The 23,975-nt window shown below is 43.6% G+C and overlaps 1 protein-coding gene across 2 annotated transcripts in view; it reads right to left on the bottom strand.

Moving 5' to 3' along the window:
* The window catches only part of Plce1 (phospholipase C epsilon 1), a 275,418-nt gene that overhangs the window by 115,046 nt on the left and 136,397 nt on the right, over nt 1-23,975 (bottom strand). For both annotated transcript variants that reach the window (XM_038322235.1, XM_038322240.1), the window contains exon 4: nt 8,934-9,238. In XM_038322235.1, coding sequence (XP_038178163.1) covers nt 8,934-9,238 — 305 coding nt within the window. The remainder of the gene's footprint in view (nt 1-8,933; nt 9,239-23,975) is intronic.

The raw sequence follows: 23,975 nt of genomic DNA, 5'->3' as shown, positions 1-23,975 counted from the left end.
ACTACCCCAGAGTGCTTGATCCTTACCACCTCTCCCATACTTTTAGTGTGTGCCTTTAATATTTTAGACCTTATATGCCTTAAATTAGATTGTAAATCCCTTTAAAAAGGCATGTGTTGTTTTTCTTTGTATTTCTAACAGCATCCATTTCAATAAATAATTAATTATTAAGTACTTATTTATTGAGCATGTACTACATTCTGGCGCTATGTAAGGAAAGAGAGATATAGTCATGAACAGTTACAGTAAGAGATAGGGGAAGGAGAGAAAAAAAAACCCAACTCAAGTCAACAATTTCCTTGAACTTTGAACTAAGATTTGATCAAGACAAGTCCACAGGTGTGGTATAACCCAGAGAAACAGGTCCCCGGCAGACAGCACACCAAGTACAGAGGCTATGTGGAGGAAGCTACAGCAATATAGTCAAGGAATAAAATGAAATTCTGCATGCCTAGACCAGAGCCAGAGAGACAGTGGGTGGGGCAACACGAAGTTAGAATGGAAAGGCAGGTGGAAGCAAACTCAAGCAGGATCTTGAGCCTTTTGGGGACTTTTAGCGAAGGAACACGGTGTTTACACTCATAAACTTATCACGCTGGCTGCAGGGCTGAGAGCAGATAACAGAGCAGGAGCACATGGCAGCAGGCTAGCAGGACAGCTAAGGTGACGTGATGCAGTGGTGGCCGCCTCCAAGGTGGTGACAGATGAATCGGAAAGACTTGTCCAGTGCAGGCTGCATTTAGGAAGAATGACTAGGGCTCGCTGATGGTTTAGGCACTGGGGGCTCAGAAAAACAGTAAGCCAGGGATAAATCCTAGGTTATTGGACGGAACACATGGAAAGGGAGGGACACTGTTAAGTAGGATGGGTATGGAGAAAGACGATTTGTGATGGGGAGTAGAGAAGATCCTGGGTGCGATGTGAACTGAGAGGAGGAGGCAATAGTTCTGTTTGGGGCATATTTGAGACGCTTTTTAGGCATTATGAGAACATAAATTCTGCCAGGGCAGGAGGCTGGCCTGTACTGCACTCTAATGTACCCTTGTGCCCAAACAGCAGTTGAGACATAAACTGGTAGAAAAAAATGCCCGAGAAGCATTGAGATGGCAGTTGGATTTATGGCTGTTTAAATCTATTGGGCAAATGCAGATCCCGGGCAAAGCATAAATACATTCCTCCTTGGCTCTTACATGAGCAGTAAAGATCTCTGAGACCGTGGTTTCTCAAAGAACTGAATCAAATATCCTAATAGGGTCAGCTCATACAGTCACAGACAGGCTCAAATGCCCAGTCTCTGACTGAAGCTCGTGTGAGCTTTCCCACCATGTCCAAGGCCATCTAGGTAGTCTGATCTGCAAGGGCCAAGGCCTCGAAGGGCTGCTACAGCTTCTGTGAGTCACTTTTACTATTTCTGATAATGATGATAGTAATAACATATTTACATGGTGCCCTAATTCTCGCCTATCGTCCTTTCCACGGATACCATTCTTATTTCTACTAGTCTCAGCACTGAAGTGTTCCTCGATGCATTTTTAAACAGTGGGAAGCAGGCCTTCAGTAGGTCCTCCTGTGTGTCTCCCGGTGTGGAGGTGATGGATGGTTTCAGTATCAGAAAGGGAGGCTAGGGTTGATGTCAACAGTGTGTTGAAGTCAGAGAGATGCTCTGAATCCTCTTGGGTAGAAAATGGTTTCCTTCAGAGGAAGGACAAAACTGACTTCAGGCATGAGGCATTTTCAGCGTTCAGTTAAGAAGCACACCACCAAGAACACAGCTCAGGAGGCTGGAACGCCTGTGTTCCCATACTAGCTCTCAGAGTACAGATCCTTAACTTAGCTGGTCCAAGCCTATATTTTCTCGCTTGCTAAGTGGCTGGTGAACATGGAAATAAAGTAATAGTGGAATTTGTTATCAATAGTTATTCTGGAAAAATCCAGTTATTTTAGTGGGGTTTTCTTGTTTTCTTCTAACACTGACTAACTACTGTGCCTTTGCTCTCTGATGATTGCTTTGCCCACACCATCTCTCTGGGCCAGGTACTCTTATCACCTGGGATGTTTTACCTTGATTGTCAATATGATTGGCTTGAGAAGCTCCTAAATTAGGAAGGTATGCCTCTGCCTCTGGGTGTGTCAGTTAAGATGTTTCCTGAAAGGATTTCCTAACAGGGGAAGGCCTCCTCTGGATGTGGGCAGCACCACCCTGAAGGCCAGTGGCTTAGATGGGAAAGAAAAGGAAAAGGAATAAAGTTGATCTGTGTAGGCATTCCCTCTTTGCTTCCTGGCTATCCTGAGGTGAACATGTCCCCACTGTTATGATGTACTGCCTCACTCTGGGGCCGGAAACAGAGCCAGGTGATTGTGGGCTGAATCCTTTGGAACTATAGCCCGTAATGAAACCCATTCCCTTAAGTTACATTTCTCAGGCATTTGACCACAGCATTGCGAAGTTAACTACCACATTACCCCCTTTAAAGAGGAGGGATTCAGGGCGGGGCTGTCGCTCAGGGGTAGACTGTTTGCTTTGCATGCATGAGGTCCTATATTCGATCTCTAAGACTGAAAAGGTGAGGGGTTACATAGTTGGTTCCAGGTTAGATAACAGAGCAAGATACATTAAATCCAAGCAGCTAGTCTCTAAAGCTGCCGCCAACTAACAATGCGCCATCATCCCCAGTCGCTACTAAACGCTACTGTGAGTGAGATTTGCTAGCAGCTAGCTCCTGTATAGATTAGCAGTCAAGAGATGAGCTGGGTCTTAGACTGCTGCACACCAGGTTGAGCCTCTGTACTGTCAGTGTAGTTTTGTGTTTAGATGGTGTCTTGGTATGTTGCTGGGACTGTCCTCAAAACTTTTGGGCTCACGTGTTTTCTCCTGTTTCAACCTCCTGAGTAGCTGGGATTACAAGAGCATCCTATCATACCAAGTCAACACTGCTCTCGGAGAGAAAGGCCCTTCTGGGGAGACACATACCCCTGGGAGGCATGCTTTTGTCAAGGACAAAATGGGTTTTCCAGTGAGCTGGAATTTTACTTCCTCAAGTGTCTTTACCAGCTTCTGTTCCTCCATATGCATTCATTTGAAGAAGAGAGTTTATACAGAGGCCCGGAACAGACTGCTCAGCTGCCTGCTTTTACAAAATAGAAACATAGTTTGATGGGAAACATTTCTGAACGCAGTTGGCTATGTACGTTCCGAACTATTTTCCCAAACATTTAAAGTGAAGGACCTCACCACCACCCCATGCTCTGTATTCTGCTTTCTGGAGAAACTGTCCTCAGTGCCAACAAGGCAGCCTTCCCGGTGTCAGAATCTGCTGCAGTTAGTCCTGTCATTGGGGAAATACAGAAGGAATTGGGAATACAAAAGGAGCTGGGGGGCAGGGGGGGGACAGACACTCAGCTCTGCTTTTCTCAAGAAATATGGTTGGTGAAGTTTGTGTGTCTGCCAGGTGGAAGGGATAAGCAAGACCAGAGTTGCTCTGGCTCACCAAGTTTGTGTGTCTGAGAGAAGCAGGTTGGTGACTTACACAGCCGCACATGGGTGATAACAGGAAGGGTCTAGAGGCCTCCGGGGTTCCTGTGGTATGCAGGGCTTGGGATCTGCCTCCACACTGGCCAGTATAGAAGAGGTGCTCAGAAAAGTGGTCTTGCCAAGGACTACTCAATAAGTAAAACCTGCTGTTACAGGCTCCCGAATGAGACCCTCCAGCCAGAGGTAGCAGCTATCTGCAACACGGAAGAGAGCATGGTCATGGTGTGAGCAGTGACAGGCTGTGGAGTCCAAAAGTCACTGTAGGAACAGATCCTGCAAACCAGTCCCCACAGGGGAACAGCACCCAAGGGCAGAGGCCCATATTACAGAGCGTAAGATTTTGGGAGTAAAGACTTGGAACTATGAACCTGGAAAACTCGCCCCTTACCCCGTGTCACACTGTGGACGTGCTGAGAAAAAGTGCAAGGGAAAAGTAAGCGGGGGACTTCAAATTCCACCTGCCTCTTCTCAGCTGCTTTTGATCTCTGTGGTAAAGGAGACGTAAAGAAAATACCCCTGTCTCTTCTAGAAAAGGAAAATGGCTTGGGAATTTATTGTAAGGGGAATGAAAACAAAGCAAGATCAAAGAGAATGTTGGCTAGCAGCAGAAACTGGGTAAAGGAAGAAGAAGAGAGTGAGACGAATGTGATTTGAGACTCTCCGAGAAAGAGGCTTCGTGTGTGGGCAGGAAGCAAGGCAGCTCATCCAAAGGGAGAGGGGGCATTTGGGCTCATGGAACAGATATGGCCTGAGGGACACGTCCAGCCGAAAAAGGTTCAGAAAGATCTGTCTGTCAGACCAAATACACAGGGCTGAATGCAGGATAGATCTGATGCCTATCTGCTTACGGACCTTCTCCTCCAATGGGCTTCTGGGTATTCTCAAGGAGAAAGACAGGGTAAGGTGCCTGCCTAAGGGGCACCTTATTCTTACAGAACAGAAAAAAAGGGCATGGGAAGAAATGCTGTCAGTGATTTATCTCCTGGCCTTCCTACATGTCAGTAAAACCTGTCCAGCTGTTTCATGGTTCTGCTCTGAGCTGCCTTTCAGCCACACTTTCCTCAGAACACACATTATGCAACATTGCATCAGGAATTTCCTTCCCTTTCCCTTCATTACGGACAAGTCTGTGTGTACAGTTGTTGGGATGTGGGAAATGTCTAGCTCCTAGGTTCTCCTGGCGCTCAACTGTGAGCTACCTCACTATGCCAGGAAGTCTTGCTTAGGATGGAAAGCATTCGGTGGATTGTCTTCCTGGCGTGATGCCCCCGCCTGTCCCACAATTTCTCCCTCCCCAGTATCGTCTGTCATTCAAGGCCCAGCCCCAGACTCCGGAGCTCAGCAGAGGGGGCTGCAATCTCCCACCGCAGCACCCCCACCCACACCGTCTGCGGCACTCACACCGTGTGCACTTGCTGCCTTTTTTGGTAGTTATTTGTGTCTGACCCTGGTAGCTTCTGGCAGCTGCGGACTCTTATTTACTTTCCTTAGAGCACATCCACCAACTGGCCTGCTCATGAGATGTGCTGAATAAACGGGCCAGGATGACTGACTGCACCAATAAACGCAACTGCCTCTCCCCAGGGACTCATGCTCTGCGATGGTTGGCGTTCTCTTTCTTCTCTTTAGGATCCTATAATGTGCTAAGGAATAAACTCCCTATGCTTTTGACAAGACCAAAGTATGGGTTAATGTGGTGAAATATTGCTAGGTTTTTTTTTTTATTTTAAAATGTATGATTGGCCTATCATTTCAGGAAAGGAGAGAAGGCAAAAGTCCAGTAGCCATGCAGAAAGTGTATCTTGCATAAATGAATGAGTGAATAGGGGTCTGGTGGCAGAAGTCTAGAAAATAGAAAATAGATAAAAAATAGAAACAAAGAAAGGAAAATAAATGCTCAAGAGACTTAGAGAAAAACATGGAAAGAGATTAAGGCTAATTAAATTCTGAATCAGAACTTCCAGTTTTAGTACGAAGTTGGTTTCATAATTTAAAAAGCAGACAGGAAGTAAGAAAGGACGGACTGAAGAGAAACCCGGGGTCTGATATCCACTTAGCCACTGTGCGACCTTGGACAAGTGACTCCGCCTCCCTGAGCTCATTGTGTTATTTTAAAACTTACTTTGAAATTGTTTTAAATTTACCAAAAAGCTGTAGAAACAGTATAGAGTTCCCACCTTCCCTGGATGCTAATGTTGTTCACAACCACAGTATCAGTAAGAAAACCAGGACATAAACAAGCATCAACGCCACAATACACAGCTGAATTACTGTTGACTTACAGTTGAATATCAAAAAAATATAAAAATGGCATCTTCCTATTTTCCCATTATTTTCCCTCTATTTTTTCAAGTCTCATGCTCACTAGAATTTGACAATACATGTTAGTCAAGTCTCCTCTCCAATGCTGAGAGCGACTCAGATTTTTCACCTTTCATGACCTTGACACATTCTAGAACATTGCCTGTCCCTCAACCTGGGTAAGCCTGACAATTTCCCACTACTAGAGTCTGTGGCAAGAACACACAGAGGTGGCCGGGCGGCAGTGGCGCACGCCTTTAATCCCAGCACTCGGGAGGCAGAGGCAGGCGGATCTCTGTGAGTTTGAGACCAGCCTGGTCTACAAGAGCTAGTTCCAGGACAGGCTCCAAAGCTACAGAGAAACCCTGTCTCGAAAAACAAACAAAAAAAAACAAAAACAAACAAACAAACAAAAGAACACACAGAGGTGACATCATACCTCTTTAAATCAGGTGTGGCAAGCAAGTAAGGGCACAATTAGATATATATCTTTACTGGTCAAGGAAGCTTCAGATAGTATCTGTGGCTGGGTTTCTGCACTTTTCTGTTCTTTCACGTGATTAGCAAGGATCTTGTGGAACATTGCTTAAGGATCCTGCAAATACCTCCACTTGTCATCCCATTTCTTTTCGCTTAATAACTTTGAAATGCACCAGTGGTTCTACACACAGAGTTGGTGGCTGTTGTGTTTTCATGCAGACTTTAATTGCCTCAATACCATCGTTATTTGTTTTGCGGTGTATGTACCTAGATAACCATATGTATATGTACATGGGAATGCAGATGTGTATGTGTGTGTGTGTGCGCGCGCACATGCGCGCACGTGGGCATGTAAAGGCCAGAGGTCAATTTCTCTCCACCTTATTTTTTTGAGTATTTTGGGTATCTCATTGACTCTGGAACTCATCAGTTCAGCTGGGCCGCACTGGCCTGTGACCTCCAGGCTCCACCTGTTTCCCCCAGCCCCGTATCCTTTCATTCCACTGTGGAAAGCCCCACTAATTTGGAGGCAGTCCATTGTAAGTATTCGAAAGGTGCTCTTGTATCGTTCCCTTTGAATGTTACACAGCCTTTCCACATTGTAGTACATGGTGAACAGAATTAGCTCCGCCCAGGCTGGTTGGTGGCAATCCCTTTGAATCTGCCTTTGATCGCGGCCCAGACTGACGCTTTCATTAGTTTGCCTCTGATTTGTATGAAAATAGATGCTTGAGGATACTTGAAAACACTCTATTCTCATAAGCAGTGTGAGTGTTTTCCCAGAAATCTTGTTTACGTTCTGAAGTTGCTGCTAAACTATTTTCAGAGATGGTCCGAAGCATACCTCACCCCAGATGTGGGTGCCCCATGCCTAGCTCCGCTCCCTCCCAAGGCTGTGGCACGGATGGAAAAAGTCCAACTGTGATTTAAAATTAGATTTTAAAACTTCTGGCAATTCACTTGTAAGTTAAGGTCTAATTTTTTTTTTTTAAAAAAGGACAAGAATAGGGTCTTAAAGACACGAGAGTAAATAGAGCTGGGAATTTAAAATAAGTCAGGAAACAGTAAAATCACTCCGTTTACGGGAACTTTCATTTTCCCGTCCGTTTTTATCAGTAAGAAAAATCAAGAACACCAGGAGATTTATTTAAAAAAAAAAAAAAAAAAACAACCAAAACCAACTCTGGCTTGGTGTGGTTTCCAAGGTCTCCTGTGAACTCCCAGTGATTCCATTTTAGTTTGGAGCGGATGGACAGCCACAGCTACAGCAAATATCACCCTAGATGCTGGTGACAGGTAGGACACTTTAGTGGCGAAAGCCCGGAATATATGGGTTTGTGTCTCACAACAGCCACCCATCCCTGCGTAATCTGAGCCATTACATCCTGTTTTCCCTGTTGGTAGGATGGGAAAGCTGTTCCCCACGGTCGGTGGGAAGAGATCCTAAGTGACGCATGTAAAATGGTCATGGTGAATCTGCCATTGTGGACACAGGCTTCTCTCTGAGGAATGGGCTTTGGTGACATGCCTGGACACGGAGCCCATTGGGTTCAGCCTCCAACACTTCCTTAATTTACTGGGCTTCATCCTGGTTAACAGTGTTTACCCCACCATCGACAGGGTCTTTTCTGGCCAGATACGGAGGCTGCAGGCTGAGGCCTGGAGGCAGGAAGGGCACACGTAGCAAAGGCTGACTGGCCCTCTGTCAACCAGAGATACACATGACCCACAATGAGAGTCCTCTCAGCATTAGATGGTGCTCACTATTGACCCAAATCAGAAACTGTGCTATCTGTGGAATTCAACCAACCAAGAACCTACAATAGCCATATTAAAAATTTGTAACCTAACAATTGGGGAAAAAAGAAATAAAAGTATAAATAGAACAACAACAACAACAACAAAAAGAACTCTATGGATGTGGGGCACATTAAGGAGAGAGAAGGCTCCTTTAAGACAAAGACCTGCATCCCTTTCCTGTCACTTCCTATTTGACTTAAGCCATAGAGATGCCAGCCATTGGTCCCCATCCCTGCTCCATCTCTGGATGCCACACAGAAGCTCCACCTTCATTGTTTCCAAATTCCAGTCACTCTTGCATTCTTTAGAACTGGCTTCTGGCATGGTCTCTGAGGCTTTAAGGTGACTTTCTAGTGGGGAGGACTTTGAAAGGCTGCAGAGAGAGGAGTGGAATGATTCACTCCCCTCAGTAACGACTTCCGTGTTTCCTTATACGAGGAACCCCAGGCACTAGTCTTTTACGTTTCTGAGGAGAAGTGACAGATGTGGCCAGGGTTCATGCTGTCAAAGCTCACAACTGAGACACAAGTCTTAGAAACTCTGCTGGGAGTGGGTGGCGGGGAGTCTAGGGGCTGAAATGTTTGTAGACTCCATCAGATTTGCAGGCAGCTAGGCTGCAGGGAGAAGGAAGAAGACTGTGGTGGCTATCTCAGGGCCTGGAAGGAAAACTGACCATCATGGAAACAGCAAGACAGATAGATAGAAGAGTTATCAAAGACAGATAGATAGAAGAGTTATCAAAGACAGACCCCAGACGAGAAATATGCTTAAGAATCACAGATGGTGGCTCAAATATGGAGACGTCTGAGTGGCTCCTTACCTCATTGAATCTCATCACGAGGTCTTCAAGGGCATTGTGCTCGCCATTCTGAGAGGTGAGGATGGATGCTTTGAGCCGGGGCAGGGAGCTCTGGCATTCAGGGGAACTCAAGTCCCGGGTTAAGAAACAAAGGTAGTCTATGGGCAGGACCCTTCGGTAAATGTTCTGCTCCTGTTCTGTCAGGATGCTGGCCACTTCCTCCGGAAACTGAATGAGGGGCTGGAGATCAAGCAGCTCCTTGCTGATGCCAGCTGAACTTGAAGGAACAGTATTGGAATTGGCCATAGAGATGCCTGGTTGGCGTTCTGGGAGGAAAAAAAAAATCAAAAAAACTTATGGTTATACCAAGGCTGGAATCCCTATCAAAAAGTTAGTTAAAACCTTGTAGATTTCTCAGTCAAATCCTCTGGTTAGTGAGTAACTCTATACTGTCATGCTGGCTGTAGAGACTTTTCTCACATTTGTTTCCTGAATCCTCAGGAGGTGGAGGCAGGGGCTTATCTTCCTTTAGTAGCGGCATTAATTTGTCATATCCCTATCCAACAAGCTCACTAAGAAATGTTATAAAGCATCATCTGCTTCTTTATCTTCCTTGGTTAATCATCAAAGCTAAGATAAATAAGGTTGAATGTGGGCACAGGTGAATTTGAAGACAGAAGAAGGCTGCACATGTATGTGCATATTTGTAATAAACATGTAGATTAGGTCCTTATAGGCCCACTATACACACAGTTCCCAAGCATCAAGTATGCACATGTATGTGCATATTTGTAATAAACATGTAGATTAGGTCCTTAGACCCTCTATACACGCAGTTCCCCAGCATCATAGTATATTCTACCATCCCACACCTTCAAAAACTGTATCACCGATGTTCATTTGGGAGTTTGCAAGAGCAGAACCACCTATAAAGGTAAGAAAGAAATGGCTTATACGGGGACACATTCAAATAAATAATCTAATTTTGTTTACAGCTGGAAACAAGAAAGTGTCAGAAGAATGCAGGACAGGGGTGACGGGTGCAACAGAGAGAAATACCCAAGGCAGGGGTGTTTAGGTTCAAAACAGTTCACTTAATTAGCATTAACACACATGTTTTCTCTTTACTTTGATGCCCTCCTACTCTAATTTTTAGCTACCTGCCCAAATTAATTCATTCACTGAGCCATTCATTTACTGAGCCATTCGCCATTTTACGGAGGATGATCCCGAACTTCTCATCTTCCTGCCTATGCCTCTTAAGTGCTGTAATTGCAGGTGTATGTAGTACTGAAGCTCAATCCCAGACCTTGTGTAAGCCCAGCAAGCACCTTACCAACTGAGCTATATCCCTAGCCTTTGGAGAACATCCAGTTTTGTGGTTACATAAGTTTGGGAACAGTTAAAACATTCATGTCCCATGCTGTCTTCCCGGAGATACTCAGACACACTGGTACACTGCCACAGGCTCTGAAGGGCCCATTTGCATTATCTTCACTCACTATGGCCCACATTTTATCCACCATCGATTGCATCATTCTGAATGACTAGTACCCTTGGAGCCTCTTCTAGAAACACTGCTATAGCATCCAAGCTGTCCATGACCTCCATCCCGTGGATGTCTTCCCTGCTGGCAGACCCTCCTATCCTTCTTCTTTATAGTCTCATGCTTCTACAGGACGGATCATGTGCTGGAGGGATCCAGAACCAGCCTGCTTCCTGTTACAACACATCTACGGGGTCCTAGTTAAAATAAATCTTACCTGTCTTCTTGATGACGCTAGTCTACTGGACTCCCACCTATAGTCCAGCTGGGATCCCGGACAGTTCTAAGTCACAGAAGGAATCCCGTGACATTCAGACTTCGGCATTCTTCGAATCTCTTCAAATCTCTCTTGTGGAGATCCTTGTGTGTATCACTACAAATGGCTCTACCTCTGAATCACTGCGCATGGTGGACAGCGTCTGGCTTCTCAAACAAACTATCGAAAACCTACAGTAGCAAAAAATGGGGACCGCAGCTTGGCTCATCTAAGCTCATATTTTACAAAGTCTAACGTGGATTCCAGAATCTAGCCACTGTGGGCCCACAGTTCAATTCTTTGAATAGTTTAGAAAATGACCAGATTTCCTGAAAATTGAGTCACAATAAAGCCAGGAGACAGGGACAGTTTTTTGGGTACAGATATTTTATGTACAGTGGAATTAGTCATATACAGGGACTTTTCCAAGAAGCACCCAACTGGAAAACATGATTTCAAAATAAAGTACTCTATAGAGGAAATGAAATAACAGTAAATCTTATAAAGTAATAACTTATATAATAGAAGAGATGATGAAACAAAAATATATAAATAACAGTAAGATGATATATTTGAAACAACAATATATCTTGAGGTATGGATCATTGTCACAATGATGAATCTAGTGATAAGTGTCAATAATGGAGATTAGAATAAAATAGTAAAAAATGAAAGGAATATGGTCAGAGCAGCCATGGTAAGTCTAACCGTCTCATGACATCACACTCAAAGAAAACACAAATCAAGGCTGCAAATCTTGAAATGATTTAGTTTTTGAAAAGGAAACATGTTTATGCTTCAGCATGGGTTTTCTGAAAGCAGGATCACTGGGGGATTTTGTGTTTTCACAACAGGCTAACATCACACAGGTATCCTTAGGACCTAAGTTTCTGCCCAACGTAGCGCATGCACTACCATACAGTTTGTGAACCAGGCAAGGGGCTGGAGGTTGAAACACACAAAGACTCACAGACAGAGACCTGGGTCATCCTTGATGCCAAAATGCCCCCTTTAGTGTGCCCAGAGCTGCTTATTTAGGGATCCTTAACTGATAGCCGCGCCCCAGCCAAACGCACCAGAAACCACTCCCCTGCAATCAGGAACTCGGAGCGTCTCGTGCTCAGAGCAGCTGCAGGCACCACAAGTTGTTTACCAGAAATTCAGGATCTGCGGGGTTCACAGCTCCCAACAATCCACCATCTTCCACACTCTGAACACACATTATATTCCCTCTTCTCTCATCCTTGCTGGGCCCTCCCGCCATTTGCCTTCTATTCCACAAGCCACACTGCCCCAGCCTCATCAGCACCTCAGTCCAGCCCCGCTCTGTACAACCTGATGATGCTCTGGTGACCTGAAGCTCACAGCGCCTAATCTTTCCCACTTACCTGTGCGCCCACTGGGATCTAGAGATATTCTCTTGCAAAAACTTTTTTAAAGAAGGTCTCTGGCAAATAAAATTATCTGCCTCAGCTTGAAAAATCCTAGATTTGGGGGGATGGAAGCAGGATGATTCCTGAACTACAGGTCTCTTGCCCAAGAAACAAAACCAAGCCCCAAATTATCCAGCTCACTTTCAGTCATTGTTCTCAGCTGCACATCTTCAGTAATGCTTGCTCTACAGCTGAATATAGAGACTATCACAGCCCAGACACGGGCACCAGGGGACAAAGTGACTTCAAATTGTCATTCTTTGCTCAAAAGCTTTCTATACTAAGTGCTTTCCCTGGATTAATTTGGGGGATTCGGTATTTAAATTTGACTTTATTTATTTATTTATTGTGTATGCATGTGGGTGTGAGTGTGCCATACCATACATGTGGGGGTCAGAAGGTAACTTGTAGGACTCAATTCTCTCCTCCCACCATGTGAACCCCAGGATTGAACTCAAGTCTTCAGGCTTGGTGGCAAGCACCTTTTCCTGTTGAGCCACGTCACCATCTCCCAGGAGATTCAGTATTAGCATCCAAATTTAACTCACACGAGTTATAGCTTATGTAGTTGGAACTGTCGTCTGAACGGGGTCTATTTGGCTCCAGACCTCGTGCCCTCAATTATCAGCACGTTGTTAATGTGTTTATAAATGCATTTCAAGAGACCTTGGTCAGTGTAAACCAATTTGTTATCCTCGCTACCTAGAGTGATCAAATCAAATGGCCTCTTTTGACTTTAAAGATGAGGGTGTGACTCAGAGGGTAGACAGTTCTCTTCTTCAGTCGGCCTGAAATCACCACACTGTAGCATGCAGAAATTCAAGCGGGCCCTTGTGAGTTTGTGGGAATGCCCTATGTTTAACATCAGATCTGCCTAAACGACCTATACTGGGTTTATACAAAGCATGATTTCCAGATTAATAATGTACAGGAAATACTGGGTTAAAACAAAGGCAAAGAGAGGCTCTTTTTGTTATTAAAATGTTTTCTTAGATGTATCCATCCCAATTTTGTGTGTAAGAGTGTTTGGCCTGCATGGATGTATGTGTATCGTGTGTATGCTCGGTGCTCGAGTAGGTTAGAACATGGCATTAGGTCCCCTGGTACTGGAGTTACGTTAGACTGTGAACTGCCACATGGGTACTGGGAACTGAACTCAGGTCCTCTGCAAGAACAGCAGGTGCTGCTCTTAAGAACTGAGCCATCTGTCCAGCCCATGAGGCCCCTGCCTTAACTTTTATCAGAGCCTTTAGGAATTCCCACCAGGAATAGGGTGCACAGTCACAGGGTAGCCCTCCTCAGGCTTGCTGTCTGTCTTTGCATCATTTACAGAGGGATGGGCATCTCCTCACACCCTCAGCTGTCTGCAATAGGTCCGCAGGGACCCTTGGATTTTGTGAAGTTTATGGTCCTAAGAACTTGTGCTGTGTTCCTCGGAATCTGAGTAGAGATGGAAGGGTGAGAAAGTCTGCACCTGCTCAGGAAACACTAGTTTTTCCTCCACGACTGAAACCTATTTTAAGAGAGATGGGGCATCACTGCAGCAAACAAGGGAGCCCCGGAATATGTGTGTGCTCATGGAGAAACAAATACGTGCGCATTTAGATGTCTGGGTGTCTTCATCTGTCTCAGTAGCACCTTGCCTTGGGGGGCCAAGCCCAGGCCAAACCTGTCTTGTGAGATGTGTGACTCTGAAAAGCTGGAGCATCCTCAGGCAGCCCTCCTCTCGGGTGATCACCCGCCCCTGACTTTGTCTACTAGGACCATTCCCAGAGGGCAGTCTACAATAACCTGAATTACCCATGAAGACCCAGGGGATAAACTTCTAAATTTAAGAGGGGCTTCCACAAATACGTCCATCTAGTATATTTTGGAAATTTCCTGCCCTATAGGGGTTACATTGTTTTAAAAAATGGCTTGTTCAGTGCATGATCCCTCCTAAGTCCTTGAGCTAACATCCAACAATGATGTCTACTTCCACTTCTCATTTGGGTTATTGTTTCTCAATAAAAGTGAAATCATTTGCCTTTCTTCCTATGCTTCATATAATCATCCAGAGTTCCAAAGTAATCTCACCATACTGTGAGGGAAATACTGTGGTTTGAATAGGTATGGCCCCCACAGACTCGAGTGTTTTAATACTTGGTCCATAAGGAGTGGCATTATAGGAGGTGTGGCCTTGTTGAAGGAAGTGTGTCACTGTGGAGGTGGACTTTGAGGTCTTCTGTGGTCAGGCTATACCCAGTGTGGTACACAGTTCACTGCCTCTTGCCTGCAGGCCACCATACCTCTCACCATGATGATAATGGACTGAACCTCTGAAACTAAAAGGCAGCACCAGTAAAATGTTCGCCTTTGTAAGAGTTGCCGTGGCCGTGGTGTCTCTTCATGGCAATAGAAACCATAACTCACACGGGAGCCACTGTTCGCATCTCAGGTGGGCATTGATAGTCTTATTTTGTATATGGCAGAGCTAAGTCGTGCTAAAGGCCCAAGGACCAGCAGTCTGCAAAAAAGGGCGTGCTCAGAGACCAGCCCTCATGTTGAACAGGTTGTATATCGGAATAGATGTAAGAAAAACTATGTCAAAATTTGTCTGTTCATTTACTGAGTGCCTACTGTGTTCTAGTCTTATTTCTAGGTACTCTGATGTTGAGACTTAGTGAACAAGGAAAAAAAAATCACTGCTCATACAGGACATCTTGAGAAAAGATATGGAAAAGCACAGTGAAGCTTGTAGAAGGTGATAAAAATGTCACAGTGAAAGTCAGAAGGTAGCTTCAGAGCGTGAGTGGGGAAGGTGTAGTGTTACAGAGTGTGTACTAGCCAAAACGGTAGCACCTTCTACACACCTTCCATGGGATTAGAACAGCCACTCAGGATACTCTTGGCTTGGTCATTTGTTGGGAGCAAGAAGGTCCTTGCACACATAGATCAACAGGGAAACCAGGAATGTCAAGCATGCAGGATCGTCCTCTCAAAGGAAGAATGTAAAACCTGTTTATCCACCCAGAAATCTGGGAATTAAAGGGGTTGGATAGCCTGGTAATCCCTGTTAGCTGTAGGGCTAGGCCAGATTCAAACTCTCACTACCAGGACCAGAGGTGGCTCGTCGTCTAAATGACCCTTAAATTATCAGTATAGCCAGGGGCTCCCCCCAATCTCCCACAACCAGGACCAAGAGGGTTAATAGCACAAATGATGTCTACATTATCTGTATGTATGCCTGAGACCACACCAGATCCTTCCCTAGGCTCTTAAGCTAATCCATAATCTATCTCTAGAACCCATCTTCCTGGAAGAAGTGACATATACTTTGAGTTGAGTTTTAATGTAATTAGTTATGCCTTTTTGTGCACTGGAGATTGTACTAAAACCAGGAAACTTTCCCCCAAATTGTACCGTGTTCAAATACACTGGCAATAAACTGCCTGGCATCAGACTCCCAAAGTTTGATTTGACTTGATGAATTCAAACTGAACCAAATCTTCATTCTCAGCTCTTCCTGGCTCCTTTTTCTGCTGTCAGGACATTTGCAGGGACTTCCCACAGTCAGCTTTTTTCTCATCTTAGATAATAGCCACTCAGCTTTCAAATTCTTTCCAATTCTTACTATCTTTTTCATTCCATGACATTCCTCACAGAGAACATGTAATGGGTGTGTTAATCTCCATTCCACAGACTATGGAGCAGAGACGGAAAATGTGAAGCAATTTTCCTAAAGATACAGTGCTCCAAAGAGGTGGAGTTAGAATTTCAACCTTGTTCTGACTCAAAAGATAGCCAGTTTTGCACTAGGTATTTTTAAAGGATCTCCTGCAGAAGAGACACACTGTCTTCTGATTTCTGCATGTGTTTGGTGTGTACACACACACACACACACACACACACACACACACACACGCACACTCACACACACACACATACTTCCTTTTCTGAGTAAGGAATGAGGTTGGAGAGTTGGATTTCACCTTACAGAATCTGAATTTAGAAGGTGCTCTCTCTCGAATTTCCAACTATAACTTTAAAGGAGATCAGATTACAAACCAGAGAACCTGTTTATTGCTTTCATTCCCGCTCTGAAAACAGCCAGGGCTTAGGATGGCTGGGAAGACAAGTCAAGCTTGTAAGCGTGAATCCTCGGCCATTCTAATTCTAGTATTTTATCCAACAGAGATTCTTGTAAGAATATAGACGCAGGTAAATTAATCTATACTGAACTAAATTTTTTTCACAAGTTTATGTAAAAAAAGTAAACAGAAAACAATAAATATGATGCCACCAAGGATCAGAGATGTTTGTACTGGTAGGCCTATGTTTCCATATCTGTCCAGTACATAGTTCTGTTTGGCTAGTTTCTTAGTAATATACAAATAATAGTATTTTTTAATAAAGTACATTTAAAAGGTTTCTGAAAAATTTATTCAGGGGACAAAACTCCAACACGTTTTTCATAACAGAAAACTGGCTCAGTTTTTATGGTGCTCATTCATATTTTTTCTCAATATATATTGCTGGGGATGGAGGGATGTCTCAGCAGTTAAGAGCACTTGTTACTCTTACAGAGAACCTAGGTTCAGTTCCCATTTCCCACATAGCAGTTGAGAACAGTCTGTAACTCTAGTGCCAGGGAATCTAGTGTTTTCTTCTGACCTTCCTAGGCAGTAAGCACACACATGGTGCACAGACAGACAGGCTGTCAAACACTCATACATTAAACAACAGACTAAGTATTGCTTTTGAAACATAGTTTACTTAGCGAAGAAAGTAGGAAAAACCTCTTTGTATAGACTCTATCTTTTTCCTTTGAAAAACTTTAGTGAATTTTGTAAACAACTTTATAAAAGCAAAACTTCAGATTCTCAAAACTTCAGAAGCTCTAGTGGTGAACTCTCAGTTATATAAACTAAGATACAGAGAGAAGGGCATTGATTTCTTTTTATAAAAGACACAGAATCGGCTTACAACCACTAACTCTTAGGCAGAGCTGAAAATTGTTTCAACAGGGAAGTGATAGACTTTAAAAAAGTTAGTAAATTGGTGTGAGTTTTCCCCTTTGCTGACTGTTATTGGCCTTAGAATAACAAAATCAATCTAACAATGAAGGTGTCTGGCTTGCTCACAGCCTCCCCAACAAAGATGAGCTCACGAAGTCAATGAAGCATCATTATCTCTGAAGCACCACTTAAAAGGAATCGCTAGATTGAGAGTCAAACGAGAGTTAAACTATCTACTAGACAGAAACCCCTCAGAGAGACTATAGGACAGCACTCCTGCCAAGGAAACACACTCTTGTCCTTGCTTTCCAAAGAAATGCATGCTACAGGCAATATAAAGACAAATAGGAACAGAAATAAAATGGTCAATATTTCACACACTCATATTTCTACTGATATTTTTGTTTGGGATTACATTCTTTTCATATGTGTATATGTGTGTGTGTGACTGTCTGTGTGTCCACTTATATACATATACATACACCATACACCATTTATTAAATTAAAATATAAAAGCACACAATTTTCTCTAATCATAAAATTCCCATACAGTATGCATTTCTTTGGCCCTAAACCTAATCTTATGTTTAATTTTAAAAGACTCTTTAACAGTCCATGCTGTATATCATAGGTAGTGCTGTGATAAGCAATTTGCTTGAGTTTTATTATATTACATGCCACAGTGAAAGAGGAAGCAAATAGCTATGTAGACTGAGAATTTGCCTGTTCTAAGACTGAGTGGATAGTATCATACCGTAGCCTATGGACAAGATCATGCCATCTGCTAACACCATAGATTCACGTCTCTTTTCCAGTCTGGATTCCTTATATTCTTGTGTAGCTTCCCTGTATGGAACCTCCAGGACAACGTTAGAGTGGGAATCTCTGCTTGGTTATTTTCCATCATTATGTATAGGGTTAACTGAGGATTTCATGTAGATACATTGCATTAGCTTGAAGAAGTTTCCTTGGATTTCTACACACACACACACACATTTAGCAAAAAGATGCTTGAGTTTGTAAGATTTGTCTTCTGTGCCTATTGAAATAATTATATGGGTTTTATCTATTTTTTATTGATAAATATAATAATTGGATGGGATTTCATGCTCAAGTCTACACTCATTTTGATAAGATAATACTACATGTTTAATTTCAATCTGGAAAGAACTTTTATTGTCTATTTGCAATTTTGTCTTTAACTCAACCCTGATATTAGTTAGACAAGAAAAGAAAGCAAAATGAGATGTAACTGTAATCATGGTTTCAAATCACAAACAATCTGATGTTTTTAAAAATTACAATTTTTGAAAAGAAACACAAAGTGCAAATTCTTAATCATCATTGTGATTACACTCACATTTTCTACCCTCACAATGAATGTCAGCGGAAACAGCTCTAAGAGTAAGAAGTTAACCACGAGGATCGTTTCTGATGTAGAACGTATCACTGTAGAAATGACCTGTACCAAACTTCAGATAGGTCAAAGTTACTCAATGAGAAAAATGCATGTGGATCTAGCAACTTATTACATACAGCCTTATTACAACTGTGATACTAATTTATGGGGCACTTTGCAGCTCCTCCTCTTAGGTCACAGTTTGCGGTCCTCGCTGTATGTTGTAACTATCACAGCTATGGAGACAGCTTACAAATATACAACTCTTGATTTTCAACTTTTTGTTGTGAAAAAGTCTGAACATCCCAGACTCTCTAAGACAACCAGTTTGTACCTAGGTTCCCCTTAAAAGAATAAAATCAACATCTTCCTTTTCTCAGACCCCAAGTTCCCGAGTTCTCTTATTTCTTCTTCTATGTCCTAGGCCACGGTTGCATTTATTCATTGACCACTTGTCTCAAGGTCTGGTCCTTCCCCTTCCTCTGTCTCAGCTTTCCCCTAGCTTTCACCTGCTTGTGTTGCCATCAGCCTCTGATTGTTCTGTGCTATTTAAAAGCAGGGGGGAGATATTTATAAAATTTCCATTAGATCAAAGTATAGGGGCCTGGAAAGGCCATTTGGCCCCGTGAGATGATGCTCTTGATGGCAGCGCCAGGCAGGAGGAGGATAGTGGTCAGCCCAGTGAACCATGTAAAGAAAACAACACCATTTATACAAGTCTGGGAGAGACCTCACACTTCCTTCCTGAAGTTAGTTTTTCTGATTTGGTATAAAACAGTCATCGGATCTGAAAAGACAACTCTTGGCGTCTCTCTTTGGGGCCTGAGCAGCACACACAGCTGAATGTGGACAGTCCAGCATCTGGTGTCTGTAAGCCCCTACTAAACTGCTGCCACTGCCCGTTGTGCAAGCCAGGGCTGAAGGCCTGAGAATCCTGGCAGCTAAACTCACTAGAGATGCCTCCTTCCACCGGGACCCTCGCCAGCCTCCGTATCAAGTAAAGAGTGCTCAGGAGTGCAGACCCTAAAGTGGGGGCAGACCCAAGTTCAAATCATGCTTGACAATTCCTTAGTTATTTAACCCCGAAATCAAGATCTCTAGGGAGAGACATTTATCTGGAAACTTCCTTTGACTCCTTGCTGAGAAAGATGGTACAAGTCAATATTCTTGAGCTTTTCACATCTATCAACATATCCTATGTGTGTCTATGTAGAATGGAACAGACACAGCTGAAGGGATCTAAGAGCTGGAGCCCTCCATGGGGTAAGTTAGAAGGTTCTAGAAATGACATAGCAGCCGCATTAGCAGATTCTTCCCAGCCAGTTTACTTTCTCCAAGGCCATACTTCACAGTTGAGGATGAGAGGTATCTTACAGCCATCTAAAGGCAGGCCTGAAATATGCCACAACAGGGGCACCTACTAAGTTTCACTATAGGGCTTCAGTTTATGGACTGGCGCTATTGGGTTTGGATCAAGAAGAGAAAAGCTCTAAATAACAGGGCTTAAAGATGCGAGTTCTCTTTCTTTTTCCAAGTCTCTATACATAACTAATACTTAAAGGGACACCAACATAGTGTCTAGATTTTAGTGTTTTCATTTTTGCAATGTGACTCACATAGTTGTTCTGAGAATCACACAGAATGTAACTGAAATAACACAGTGACCAGGCCAATGACGGGAGGTCCACATGTTTCTGTGTGAATGCGAGGCAGGTCATCCTGTACCCTGGGCACATGTTAATACTTACTTAAGCACATGGGAGTTAGAAAAGGACGAAACAGATCGTTAATGCACACAGGCCACGTGGCTCCTTCATTCCACTAAAGTGCAAATTACTCACTGGTCACATATTTCTTTCAGGGCAATTTCCTTTTGGACTATACTTACAGAGCTGATTATAAAAGATATCAGGAGATTGTATATTTTCTGACAGCTTTCCAATACTATCTAGTTATTCTTTGATCCTTTCACCTGAAAAGACCCTGCTTCCTCTACAGGATGATAGTCCACCAGAACTCCATTCTGGTCACTCAGAGTGTTTCATAATTGTTGACTATAGACCCTGGACAGCAAGAATAACTTCAAACATTTTAAAGTGGTTCATGAGACTGACACAGAGGGATTGGTGACGAAAGCGAGGGAGAGACGATAGCAGCTGTGCAACGGAGTGGCATAAACACGAATGAACTAACATTCTCATCTCGAGAGTCTATCTCAAAAAACCAAAAAGCAGAATCCCGATTCCCGATGTCTCAGGTGGGGTTGGAGACTCTTGCTGCCTCTGGGGCTGCCATTCCAGGCACAAGAGGGTTGATGTCAGCGAGGCACTTAGAACAATGAATGGCACATGGTGCCTGAGTCAACAAATGGTAGCTATGCTTTTTGATTTGGGTTAAGGAGTCTGTGAGCTTGATTAGCTTAGATCAGGGGCTCAAAGCTGACTCAAGTGGGCAAAGGGTCTACAACAAACTGATGATGGAACATTCTGGGCTTATGATTAGAACTCAAGAGTGGAATAGACACAGACTAAGGGTTCAAAGACCCAGAGCCCTCCATGAGGTAAGTCAGAAGAAATGACATGGCAGCCATATTGGCAGATATGGCTTTTCAGGTAGCCAGTTTACTCTCTCCAAGGTCATATGTATGAGTTGAAGCAGAGAAGAGAAGAGCTGAAGTTCTACAAATGGACTGCACTGACAATGCTGGGACTGTGAGTCAGTTTTTAAGAAGGTGGTCTCTGCTTTCTGGAACAAGTCTGCTTCAGGGCAATTTCTGGGTTATTGCCTTCTTTTTGCTTCTCCCCCTCCGACTGTCTTCCCCCATCCCTTCTTCCCATTCTCCCTTTATTCCATCTCTTTTCTTTGGAGAAGGTTATGTCTATTAAAAAAAATAAAAAACCAACTTTTCCAGGGCTGAGCAAGGGCAGGAAAAAGGGAATTACAACATTGCCCAGTTGAGTTTTCTGGGAAGATGGAGAGAGAGACCTAGGGCAGGGAAGGTGCTGACCGTGGTTGATGCTCCTTGGAATTATGGGAGATCCTGGAGTGGATGGGAGAGATGAACTCTGAAGGTGAGATCCAGGAAGGGTTACAGTCTCACATCCCTGTTCTCCTGAGATTTTCTGACTTAGCACCCAGCACAGCTCCAGAGGCCTCCCCCAAGGCTTTCCATGTTACCTCCTTTTGGCAAACCTGACCTTACTATCCCCTTTCCTGAGGCTCATCCTACTATTAAAATTTTGTACTTGCTATTTCTGAGTGTCTTCCTTGCTCCAGTTTCACTTTGGAGGACAGTATTCTGATCAATCTATATTCCCTATTTATTCTATCCCATTGTACTTTCTAAGATGAGTATATACACTGTTCAATATAGGCTAAAATGATGAAATGCAGAAACAGAGAAATTAATGATCTCAGATCACTCTGAGTACATTTGGGGGTCTTATCATATCTCACATGCTTTTTAAAAATGTACAAAAATATGTATTTTAAAATTTTAAATTATTTGTAAAGTTAGCATAAAAAGTAAAGGGTCTCATTATGACATTTTCATATATTTATACATGAAATTTAAATATATAAGGTATATATCATTATATTTAAGTATAGTAACATTATATATGTAAGTATATATAAGTGTATAATTATATATAATATATAAATAAATATATAATACACATGCTATTATACTTTGTTTTGATTAGTTCCCCTCCTTCACTGCCTATTGTGAGAGGCTGCTTGTTTGTTTCTAGGCCTCTCAGACAAAAAATAATCACACAAAAACTGTATTAATTAATCACTACTTGACCTATTAGCTCTAGGATCTTATTGGCTAGCTCTTATACCCTAAACTAATCCATCTCCATTAACCTGTGTATTGCCCTGTGGGTGTGGCTTACGGGTAAAGTTCTGTCTCTGGCATCTGTCTCTGGTGGTGACTACTGATGAAATAACTCTCCAACCTGCCTGCCCAGTATCCTCCCTCCCTCCCTCCCTCCCTTCCTTCCTTCCTTCTTCCCTCCCTCCCTCCCTCCCTCCTTCCCTCTCTTCCTCCCTCCCTCCTTCCCTCCCTCCCTCCCTTCCTTCCTTCTTCCCTCCCTCCCTCCCTCTCTTCTTCCCTCCCTCCCTCCCTCCCTCCCTCTTTTCCTCCCTCCCCCCTCCCCCCCCTCCCCCCCCCCTCCCCCCCCCCCCCCCCCCCCCCTCCTCCCTCCCTCCCTCCCTCCCTCCCTTCCTCCTTCCTTCCCTCCCTTCCTCCCTTCCTCCCTCCCTCCCTCCCTCCCTCCCTCCCTCCCTCCCTCCCTCTCTTCCTCCCTCCTGCCTCTCTTTTCTTTTCCTTTTTTAAAATGGGGGTCAACATGTCCTGAAATGATACCACTTAGCTGTTGGGAAGAGACAGCAATAATGTTTACTCTGTCGTGCATATAGGAAACTGGACTATTTAGCTGGGAAGAATGACAAAGGATATTGAAAATAGAAATAGAGGTTAGGAATATACCAAGACTCCATCCATGGAAAATGTGAATGCTCTCTGGAGCCTTTCCAACTTCGGAATTTGTATCACAATTCCAATAGATCTAACATCCCATTTTAACATTTAACATCACATTTTCAGAAAGAAAAAGAAATGTATGTTATTGGTTCAGAGCTTCCACCATCAGTGGGTTGGTAACTGAGATGTTACGTTATTTCAAAGGACAGACTGAAATACACCCGTTCTCATCAAACCTGAGCTGAGCAGCTGAAACAAGATGTTAACCCACTCAAAGACCCTGGAGGCTCCAGCCTTTCCCCTTGGATAGCTCTGCAAGATGTCCAGCAAGTTCCAATTTGGGCAGGGGTTTGTTTATTCTGCTTGGTTCAAGTCAGGGTTACGGATCCCTAATGGTTTTAATGTCCCTAAAGGTTTTCCACATTTGGGCAAGATCTATGTCTTATGTCAGACCCATGGAGGCTTTGCTCCCAGCTGCTCAGCTGAGCCAGATACGCCAGAAGCACTCAGACACCCACACTCAGGGTAGAAGCTATTCCTTGGCTCAGATGTGGCATTTTTTTTCAACAGGGCCATGTTGTAGTAAAAACGCCCTGTTCTTAACCAACTGTAGTTTTCATTACATTTCATTTATTTTTCCTCAGTGATGTTGGATTTTCTAAACTAGTCCTTTTCCTGCGACCACTATTTCATGCCAACCCAAACTAAGAGGACTCACACTGACTCTTGGATTTTCGTTTTGAGCTCCCTAATTCCTAGTGCAGGAACAATCAGGTTTGCAACTGCTGTTCTTCTCACAGAGGCTGCCTCTCAGGCTCTGGGTCACAGGCCACGCACTGTGAGAACCATGTTCCCCAAATCCAACCTGCAAAGACCTGCATGGCCTCTTTGAAGGATTAGGGCCAAGTTTTTGCCTCACTTTCTGACTTGTAGCCACATCTGC

This window comes from Arvicola amphibius, chromosome 1 (genome assembly GCF_903992535.2).
Source record: "Arvicola amphibius chromosome 1, mArvAmp1.2, whole genome shotgun sequence".
NCBI lineage: Eukaryota > Metazoa > Chordata > Mammalia > Rodentia > Cricetidae > Arvicola > Arvicola amphibius.
The sequence above is the reverse complement of the archived record's forward strand: the minus strand, read 5'-3'. Positions and strand labels throughout refer to the sequence as shown.